This window comes from Schizosaccharomyces octosporus (genome assembly GCF_000150505.1).
Source record: "Schizosaccharomyces octosporus yFS286 unplaced genomic scaffold supercont6.2, whole genome shotgun sequence".
Lineage (NCBI taxonomy): Eukaryota > Fungi > Ascomycota > Schizosaccharomycetes > Schizosaccharomycetales > Schizosaccharomycetaceae > Schizosaccharomyces > Schizosaccharomyces octosporus.
This window is the reverse complement of record NW_013185620.1, coordinates 610,737-620,778: the sequence shown is the minus strand read 5'-3', so window position 1 is coordinate 620,778 and position 10,042 is coordinate 610,737. Positions and strand designations below refer to the sequence as shown.

The following is a 10,042-nucleotide window of genomic DNA, read 5'->3' as shown; positions in this document are numbered from 1 at the left end:
TATTTTTTTGTAAAAATGAAATACTAGATATGAAGATTACATTTTTTTATTGCAACCAAAATAACTTCAAAAACTTTCTGTATTCCCATTGTAAACCTCTTGTTCGTTGAACAATATAATAATAAAAGGGATAAGTTTTGGCGAATTGAATATGCGTTAACTGTCTTCGTTTTCTTCCTCCTCTATGTCCTCCTCTATGTCCTCTTCTTCGACAGGATATGTCAAGATAGCAGCTATCCCGGACAATAAGTCCAGTTGCTTCCCAGATTCATGAAGGCTGCTAAAAATATAAACGGTACTCTTAGTTTCTTTTAAAGTATCGACAAGACTAACCCATTTTTTTCTAGTCGCAATATCGGAGCTTCTAAAAAGAGAATCGCTAATTAGTAGTTCACCGATAGCACCTATTTCAAAAGCCTTTTCGACATGTTTGGGACCGTACCAAGCACGTCTATCATCATCATTCATAACTTGGTAAAATTTATTTAGAACACGGATTTCCTGAATGTATTTTGTATCAGCCAAGCTGGATTCAACTACTGAACTTTTGAGAACTTCATTAAGAGAATGAATATGGCCAGTACTAGAATGAAGAATCAAGAATTTTTCTTTTGCTTTGAAAACGTGTTTCAGGTCCAATTTTACAGCCATATCCATAATATAGTCATATAAACCTTTTGCGACAAAACCGGGAGAAGCTAAGATAATGACTTTAAGTTTTTCAAAATCAAGCTCTGTAGAAATTGCTTGGAAAACGGTGTCGTAGAACTTATTTATTCCCTAAAACGTTAGAAAGCTTGTCTATGACTCTTTAGGAGTACGAACATACCTTTTGATAAGCGCTGCTATCACCTCTGCGCTTTCTAGGAATTGTTTGATTAATCCTTTGACGCATAATGGTCATATAATCTGTAATTAAGCAAACATTTGCAATACCTACAAAAGGTGTTAGTATTTTCAAAGTTTAGACTAAATTTATAAACGAAGAACATACCTTCCTCGAGAACCACCGCACCAATTTCAGCATTTCTAGATGGATTACAAGCAGCATCTACTCTGTCTAAAGCAAATGAGTCCCATTCATTTTTATAAAGCGTAAAGTTCCTGTGCAACTCTAAATCCAATGTGTGATATGAACCCAACCTTACGAGGGGATGATATTCTGTCGTCTTTCCCTTGATATGTAATTCAGCTGCCTTCGTATCAAAATCTGTAGCCTCTATCAAAACTTTCAAGGTCATTTTTTCTCTAGAATTTGAAGTGGTACCTGTAGCTCCAACTTTGACAACACGACTGTCAACATTAATATTAGTCAAATCTTCTAGAATTACAAAAAGCACGTACCGAACCGTGGAAGCCTTGAGCTGATCGCCAATTTGTAAGATATTGTAAAGGTGCCTAAAAGTGTTACTATGCAAATTCAAGCAATCAGGGCAGTTTTTAAAGCATACCACATGTCCTCAGGCTCTTCCGGGTACATTGTAATTTCCCCAGAACCTGTTTTCTCTACATTTTTTTGTACCAACCGCATATTAACAATGGAATGAAAAAAGAGCAAGGAATTGAGTGAAATACATCATACCGGAGGATGGACAAGCGATGATAGAGAGAAGACTTTATGAAATAAACAAAATTAATAAAAACATAAAAAATTGATTAAACATAAATTAATAAAAGTTATTGAAAGTTACGCGGTGAAGCTGAATTAAGTCAGAAAGGAAAATCCCTTTGCATTATCAGTTACTGAAGGGCATTTCACTGTATTATTCAACCCAAAGACAATACCAAAAAGTAAATCGTACTGAGATCTTTGGCGTTAACAATGGATGATGACTTCGACATTAAGGATTGCCTCAAGCATCGATTACTGGGATCATTATAAACGAAGAAGCTGTGTGAAATCGGTTTAGCTCCGTAAACTATTAATTTAATAGAAGTTTTCTTTTCTGCATACTAAAAACTTGCGAACAAAGCTTGGCGTACAATTCTAAGTGAAATTGTATTGAACATATCATGCAAACAGTGCAATACTCGAAAAGTTATGGCCTTTTTTCTTTTCTTTCTGGAAGTAATACATCGAAGATAATAAAGTTAGAAAGTCTTTTAAGAAACACCTGCTTTTTTGATAATTTTCGATTTTTATTTATTTTTTCTTTTGTTTACGTCCGGGGATGCGAACAAATCTACCCCACATGCATTTGCAGATGCCATAATAAGCGAAAAATTAAATAAAACAACAAGAAATCGTTAGAAATAAAAGTAAAGCCATTTAATTGATTGACTTCTATGTCTATGCTTCATTAATTAATACATCGTCGCTCTCTCGAGACGGAATTCGCTTTCTCTCCATTCTTCACATGACACACTAATGCTTCATGTGTCGCCTGTTCCAAAATTTTTCCAAAAGGAATTGACATTAATCATTTATAAATTGAAATTATTATGTTATGTTTTACTACAGACCATGAGAACACAAAGCAACTTGGGGATTTGCGCTCGCATACTTGCATCCACTTGCACAAAGGACGGATATATGAACAATGAATTGCAAGATGCAAACCAACCTTTTATCAAAAACAACACTCTATTTCCGGTTTAGTTGAAAAGATTCTTTTCTAGTAAAGCGGTTTAATACCTTTTTTCTTTATACTCTCCAATTGTGTTTGGTAAGAAATTGGCATTAGTAGCTCTTTCTTTTTTATCGACTTCCCTTAAATTGAGCTTTAAGCATCCTTTTACGTGTTCGTTTTCCTCATCATGAAGCGTCTTCGAACTCCTGCTTGTTTGACCATTGCTGGATCTGATTGCAGTGGTAGTGCTGGCATTCAGGCTGATCTTAAAGTCATGCAGATTCATGGAGTTTACGGAATGTCTGTTTTAACAGCATTAACTTCTCAAAACTCCAGAGGAATAGATGGCATATACTCTGTTCACCCTGTACTCATAGAAAGACAATTGGATGCTTGCTTAAGTGACATTAATTGTGATACCGTAAAGATTGGAATGCTTCCTGATTTCAAAAGCGTAGTCCGTATTGCAGAGTGTCTTCAGCGGCATCGCATGAAAAATATCGTCATGGATTCAGTCGTCATTAGCAGCTCTGGGCAAATTATGTGTGAAGGAACTGCCATATCAGCTACCATAAAATACCTTTTTCCCTATGTACTTGTATATTCCTCAAATATCATGGAGGCTTATGTTTTGGTTCAGCGCGTCTTAGGACATTGTCCTTTCTCTCTCCGTACTTTAGAGGACATTAAAAATCTTTTAAGAATTATACACAAAGCGGGACCTAGGTTTATCGTGTTAAACGGACATCACGTTGCATACAACGACAACTTTGAAATCATTAGCTCACCGACAACCGACTCCTTTACTGTAGACCTTATATTTGACGGAGACAACTTTTATGTTTTTCAAAAGCCATACGATTTACGGTACTCTAAAACTGTTCACGGAACCAGTTGCTCAATGACTGCAGCAATTGCTTCCAATATAGCGCTGGGAAAACGTCCTTTAGAGGCAATTCAAGAGGCTAGGCAGTCTATTGAACGTGCATCGTTGAGTATACAAGAGGAATTCTCGTCCATCAGCCGCAGCGCTCAATTATTTCGTAGAATCAAGCCCTCCTCTTCTAACCATACCGTAACCCTTTGTCTTCAATCTTCCGCTACCGCCGACAATGCAAGACCACCTGCTTTCCTCTCAAAAACAAGAACGTAACTACGAAAATCTTCATTGCCTTTCCAGCTTGCCTTAACTGAGTTACTCTCCGCTGGTTTAAGAAACCAACACCATAGAAAAGAATGTTTCTACTACCTTTATTTTTATTTAGTCTATTTATCTTTTTTTGGCTTGATTCCTAGCCTATTATTTATACTTTGACCTATTGACTTTTCTTCAGTATCCTGCGAGAATACATGGAACAAAAACAAAAAGCTTAAACTTTTTTAATATTAGATTAATTATCATACGATTTAACAGGATTAGCAAAAGTTTTCATTAGCAATCCAGTGCTTAAAAAAATGTTCACAAAATAAGTATCTATGCAACTTTGCAGTGCCAAGCTGCCTCACTGTTTACTTACTGTAAACAACATAACACTATACTCCAGCCTTTTGTTGGTTATGTATTTCGCACTTCTCTTGTCATTCTTTGACAACAGTGATGGGTTTCCAGCATATACATAGAAGTGAACGCGCCTATTATTTTTCTCGTTCTGCATATACTGATTTGTGCTTTGTAGGTAAGACGCCCACTGCTCTGGCCCGACGAATGGCTCTCGATACAAGTCTTTGGTTCTTTGCACTGAGACCCGTGTCAGCTCTTGGCTTGATACGGCCTAACTCAGTGATGAAATTTGACAATACAACAGGATTTTTCCAAAATTCTAAGGGACTTTTGTTGACAGCCTTAAAGCAATCGTGTCTTTTGGGATTAAAGAAATTACCTTGATTTCGTGCTTCCACAGTTTCAAACTTCAAGTCGCTTGGTGAGTATACCTGGCCTTCAGTAACATTTGGTACTAAAAAAGGTGGGATAAAAGAATCGCTCCGTCTTTGAAAACCCGCGTTTTTCCTAACATTGGAATTCTGTGTGTTTGGCGCTTGAAGAGAAATACCAGTGGAGAACGGGCGATTCTTTCGGTAGTTTATAGTTTGAAATACATGTCTCGAATTGTTTTCAAGAGAACTTAGGAATTTCCGTGTAAACATGATTCTGGTTCTAATCGGGTTTAAAACTAAATGCAATGTACTAAAGTAGAGTGAGACTTACAAAAGTACCACTCATCCTGGACTATGTTAAGTGAGTCTACTGTTTTTACGTTCCAATGCCGAAACCTGTTAAGCGTTATGCACCAAACTTCACTATTCTACAAAGATACCAACATAATTAGAGGCTCATAGTATGAATGTTTGTATGTATGTTGTATGAATTGGATTTCTCTACTTTTTCATTCGTAAGGTAAATAAAATTGATGTGAGAACAATTTGGTAGCAATTGCGATATATTAAAATATATGAAGCTTCAATATAGTTAATTCAACCGCAAATGGTTGAGTTTTTATTAATTAAAAGCAACAATATACTCAAGGATGGGCTAAAACGATTAAAATCATTCCAATAAGACAAGCAAAAATCATAAAAAGCAATTAAAACATTAAATGGGAAAGGAAAGATGGAGAGTGGAACGTATTATGAATGTTGAGAAACAGAATTATCGAGATATTCGAAAACATCCGTCTTGGATAGTTAGAAGCAGATAAAAGAAATAATAGGTCGAGCAATAAAATCGAATAAAGCAATCCAAAAAAACTATTAGGACTGAGCAAATTTAAACGAATGTGATAATAATAAACACGTATACAAGCCGGTCCCATCCAACTGAGCAGCAAAAAAAGAAGAAAAATTCCAATGGAAAAGAGAAGGGCCAAAAAGAAAGAAAATGGAATCATATTAACTGACTACGCTAAGCCATTTAGTTTATTTTAGACAATCATAGATGAAATCACCGAGCATCCACCCAATTCCAATTAAACGCCAAAACTTCTGCTTTCTTTGTAAGTAGTAAAATACTTAAAACTTACTTCAAAGTTAACTCAAGCAGTGGACTGTTTAGTAATAATATTTTTAAGATTTGAAAAGCCAAAAAACTATGGTTGAGCCACTCGTTCTCCATATTAGACAAAAACATTCTATATTGAAAAAATAGAAAGACATAGAAGGAAAAAATAGTAGCACATATTAAAAGAAATGTGCATTTTCTAAATTAGGTTAGGGACATTATGACCCTGAACTTCAAAAAGTATATATACATATGTATACAATACCAAAATATGATAAAACCATTGAAAGAATAAATAAGCATAAAACATCTTTTCTTCGTACCAAGAAACTATACGTTGACCTGCCAGTCTTCCATCATTTGATCTCCCTGAGGAGAAGCTGAAGATCCATGTAGTCCTTCATAAACAATTGCTCCAGCCTTCCTTCGGAGTTCTACCCAGCTGACTTCTGGTGTAGCCAATATTTGGTCGATTGTAGGACGATTCCTTGGTTCTGGCGCCAACATCCATTGAACCACGCGATCAAGGCCTCCCTGACCAATTATACTGTTCATAGGTATATCACGAGAAGCGGAGGTATTACTAGAGGTTTCAGTCGAAGATAGCCGTGGTGCATCAGAAAGATCACCTGAACGAAGCTTTTGCCAAGATTGGCCATTATCTGGCAAAACAATGTTAGCAGCCGCCTCAAAGACAGTGATTCCAAGACTGAAAATATCGGCAGGCTTGTCGTATAAATGTTTGGACAATATTTCGGGAGCAATATACTCGCAATCACCTTCTCGCTCTAGACCTCTTGGGACAGGCCAGACGCTTGCCATTCCAAAGTCTCCAATTTTTAAAGTTCCTTCAAACGTTATCATGACATTTGCAGGTTTCAAATCCAAATGAACGTAATTTTTGCAGTGAATATACTGCAGCCCTAAGGCCAACTCGACGAGAATTTTCCAAACGCGAAATTCATCTAACCGAGAGAGCTGACCTTGCTCTTCCAAAAATCTATCCAGACTGCCATTTTCACACAACTCTACTTGCATGAATAAATATCCGTTGAATTCCCAAGAGTCAATCAATTCAACAATGTGATCGTGTCCTTTAAGATCTCTCTGAATAGAAACCTCGTGCAACAAACGACTTCTCTCTTTGGGTCCACTATACTTTACCTTTAGTTTTTTTACAGCATACTTTAAGGACCGTTCCAAAGGATCCTCTACTTGAAAAACCTCGCTAAACTCACCTCTCCCTAGAACGGTGATGTTTCGAAAGCGATTATGTAAATCGTCCGCTGGAGACTCGGGAGACTTCGAGGTAAGAGCGGAAGGAAACGACAAGTTGGAATTCACATTGGAAGGATTTCCTAAGATAGCAGATTCTTCTTCCATTTCAGCAAGAATTTCAGAGTTATTGCGATGTTGATGAGAGCTGTCGTGAAATTCGTCCAAATACATTGAGGAATTTTCGAAATCAAAAGGGTTACGGGTAGGGGTTGACGGGGCAAGGAATTCAGAAGCTGCGTGCTGTTTCACAGTAGACGAAGGAGGTAACCTCATAAAGTCCGTAGAGGGTTTGGTAAATTTTGCAGACGAAAAAGAGCTTTGGTGGGTAGGAGTACTTTGACCTTGCAGCAAAAAAGAAGAAGAATTAGTGTTGGAAGGGGTGGAAGGAGAAGGAGGAGAGTCCGCTGAATTAATATTGGAAAGGAAAAGAGAGGAAGGTTTAGAAGGAGTGCTTGGAGGCAAAGGAGTGTTAAGATTAAAAGATTTGCGAGGTCTACTTTGTTTAGAAAGTAAACCAGTGCTGAGAAAAGCCTGGGACGAAGGCTTCACTTGCTGAAACGGGGTGGTAAAAAGATTATGACCGGTATTTGGGATTGGAAGGGTTGCATTAGGGAAAAGGGAAGAAGTCGAGGCAAAAGAGGAGGAGGTATCACCATGGGGAGCTGGTTCGGGAGAGGGATTGTGGAACATGGGAGAATCATTACGGGAAATGGAGGAAGAGAAAGGAGAAGGGGCGGGATTTGGTTTACCAAATAAAAAGGAAGAAGAACGGGGAGTTGGACGCTTGGGAGTAGGTAGAGGGAAGGAAGGGGAAGGAGCAGCTAAGGGAGTTGCGGTTGGATGATGGAGAGGAAAGCGCTGAGGAGATTTTTGAGGAGAATCGAAAGCGTGCGAGGAGTGGGAAAAGAAAGAGGAAGAGGGAGGGCGGTGGGAGTGAGAGGGAAAGCGAGGAGGAGGAGGAATGGCGGCTGGGAGACCTGGGGTGGAGGTAGAAAGGAAGTGAGGAGAAGAAGTAGCAAAAGGGGAGAAGGAAGAAGGTTGAGAGGAAGAAAACATATCAGGCGGATGGTGTTTGAGGGAAGAAAAAGGATCCTTTTTGCGAAGTTTTTGAGCGGGAGTGTAGGGAGTGCGATAGGGAGATAAAAAGGAGGAGGAGGAAGGAGAGAGGTTTGCAGATGAGGAATGAAGGGAAGAAGGTGGAGGAGAGGAAGTACCATTTGTGAGGGAAGTGGAAAAGTAGGTACGTTTTGGGGCGCTTCCGGAAGACTTGTAAGAAGAAGAGAGGGTAAAAGGGGGAGAAGGAGAAGTAGAAGCGAGGGTGGAAGAAGAGTTGGGAATAGAAGGAACGGCGGTTTGAGTGAAAGGAGAGACATTGGCAGAAGGAAGGTAAGAGCGTTTTACGGAAAAAGGGGGACGAGAAGGATGGGAAAAAGGAGAAGAATGAAGAGAGGGTTTTGGAGTGGAGGAAGAAGTGGTGGAAGGAGATTGAGGAGAGTAAAAAGGAGAAGCATTGGTGGATGCAGAAGTAGTAGTGGAAGGAAAGAAAGTTTCCTGATTGAGGTTCATAGAACGTTCGGATCGCCGAAGGGTACAAGGCCTACGATTCGAGGAAGAGGAGGAGGACATGTCGGAGAAAAGGGAATCGGTGTAAGACAAAGACTAGTCAGATATGGAAAAAAGAGAGATATAGAATGTGAGTGTGTGTGTGTGTGTTTGCGAGAGCGATAGATAGATAGAAAAAAAAAAGCGTCTAGAGGAGCAAGACCAAAAAAAGAAACAGAGGATGTAAAAGATGAAAAAGTAAAAAGAGAAAACGACAAGGAAAACCAACCGAGTACACAAAGGAAAAGAAAAAGAAAGGAAAGAAAGAAAGGATAAAAAAAAAGACTTAGAGGAAGAGAAGCATAAACAACAAGAGAGAAGAGAGAAAGGGTGTGTAGTTTAAAAAAAAAACAAGAAAAGATAAAAGAAAGGAAAGGAAAGAAAAAAAAAGAAGAATTGCGTGAAAAGAGGAAAAGAGGTCAAGGCAACGTCAGGAGCAAGGAAGCAGGCAATAGGGGAGACGCGTCGCGTAAGAGAAAGAGAAAAGGAAAAAACAAAACGAAAAAGAAATAAATAGAGAAGTTTCGTCCTAAAAGATTGTAACAATAAGGGAAAAATCTCCAAAGAAAGTGAAAAAAGAGGGAAACGCAAAAAAATTAGGTGCACAGAGGCAAACTGGGCGTGGATGGTGGTAGGAGCCATCACGGATGGATGGAATACTGAACTATGGAAGGATGCACAAAAAGGTGTTTGGGATGTGGAAGGTGGAATGCAAACAGAAGGAAGGAAGTGAAACGAAACAAAAAGGAGATGTTGTGTTGGTATAGAAGTGGAAGGGACTTTTTTAAGTGGGTTGGTTTTCTTTGATTTTCATTTCGTAGATTTTGATAGAGAAAGAAGAAGACAGAAAAGAAACAAAGAAATATACGAATAACATTACTATACAACCAATTCTATATTACAGTTTTACAGTTTTTTCATTATTTCATTATTTCATTATTTCATTATTTCATTATTTCAAAATTTTACTTTTACATTTCCTACATATGATTAGAATGTTTTTTTTTATTTTTCATTTTTTAGTATGAGAAACCATTCGTAAAGACTTGGTCTCTTCTCTTTCTCTCTCTCTCTCTCTCTCTCTCTCTCTCTCTCTCTCTCTTCTATATGGACTGGACTGTATTGGAGTAAACAACCATAACCACAGATACAATTAACGAACCTCGCTCGTCTCTGTTTTGTGAGAGTGAGAAGTGAGATTTGAAGACTCGTTTGTATTTCGTTTAGCGAAATAAAAGGAGAATGGTATTAACTTTTAAAGAGACGAAAGGAGAAGGATCGTTTGTAGAAAATTTTGGAAGTGTAGAGACGCCGTCGCCGCGTGTTTCGGAGTTTATGTTGAACTAGCATCCGCGGGGCAGAGCAGGAAGAAGCTTTTTCCTTTTTTTTTTTTTTTCTCTGTTTGATTTCATCCGAGGGTCCGAATAAGAAGCGAGGACGAGACAAGGCATACGATGGAGACACACACCAGAGAGACAGTGACAGAGAGAGAAAGAGAGAGAGAGAGAAACATAGTGAAAAGGAAGAAAAATTTTAGACTCGAAGAGTCTGCAGCAAATTTTAGTTGGAGACTCTACGAGTCTAAATTTACTTTTGA

At 38.3% G+C, this 10,042-nt stretch overlaps 4 protein-coding genes across 4 annotated transcripts; 1 reads left to right on the top strand and 3 right to left on the bottom strand.

Moving 5' to 3' along the window:
- Positions 1-21: 21 nt before the first annotated feature.
- On the bottom strand, positions 22-1,591 carry SOCG_03910 (translation release factor eRF1 family protein). The gene is made up of 5 exons (XM_013163820.1): positions 1,452-1,591; positions 1,345-1,398; positions 995-1,293; positions 830-936; positions 22-780 (listed from the first exon to the last, which is right to left on the bottom strand). Exons 1-5 carry the CDS (start codon positions 1,529-1,531, stop codon positions 157-159), a joined length of 1,164 nt encoding a protein of 387 aa, XP_013019274.1. The 5' UTR covers positions 1,532-1,591; the 3' UTR covers positions 22-156.
- A 1,166-nt stretch (positions 1,592-2,757) lies between these two features.
- Positions 2,758-3,723, top strand: SOCG_03909 (phosphomethylpyrimidine kinase; the record flags this gene model as incomplete). The annotated part of the gene is made up of 1 exon (XM_013163819.1): positions 2,758-3,723. One exon carries the CDS (start codon positions 2,758-2,760, stop codon positions 3,721-3,723), a length of 966 nt encoding a protein of 321 aa, XP_013019273.1.
- Positions 3,724-3,787: 64 nt separating this feature from the next.
- Positions 3,788-4,802, bottom strand: SOCG_03908 (ribosomal protein subunit S18). The gene has a single exon (XM_013163818.1). The coding sequence runs from the start codon at positions 4,713-4,715 to the stop codon at positions 4,206-4,208; it is 510 nt and encodes a 169-aa protein (XP_013019272.1). The 5' UTR covers positions 4,716-4,802; the 3' UTR covers positions 3,788-4,205.
- A 127-nt stretch (positions 4,803-4,929) lies between these two features.
- Positions 4,930-9,190, bottom strand: SOCG_03907 (WEE protein kinase Wee1). Its single transcript, XM_013163817.1, has one exon. It carries the CDS (start codon positions 8,467-8,469, stop codon positions 5,896-5,898), a length of 2,574 nt encoding a protein of 857 aa, XP_013019271.1. The 5' UTR covers positions 8,470-9,190; the 3' UTR covers positions 4,930-5,895.
- Between the last annotated feature and the right edge of the window lie 852 nt (positions 9,191-10,042).

Coding starts and splice junctions, on each gene's coding strand:
- SOCG_03910 (XM_013163820.1), bottom strand. CDS start 1,531: ATGCGGTTGGTACAAAAAAATGTAGAGAAAACAGGTTCTGGGGAAATT. Junction 1,399..1,451: donor GAAGAGCCTGAGGACATGTG/GTATGCTTTAAA, acceptor TAACACTTTTAG/GCACCTTTACAATATCTTAC. Junction 937..994: donor TGCGGTGGTTCTCGAGGAAG/GTATGTTCTTCG, acceptor CACCTTTTGTAG/GTATTGCAAATGTTTGCTTA.
- SOCG_03908 (XM_013163818.1), bottom strand. CDS start 4,715: ATGTTTACACGGAAATTCCTAAGTTCTCTTGAAAACAATTCGAGACAT.
- SOCG_03907 (XM_013163817.1), bottom strand. CDS start 8,469: ATGTCCTCCTCCTCTTCCTCGAATCGTAGGCCTTGTACCCTTCGGCGA.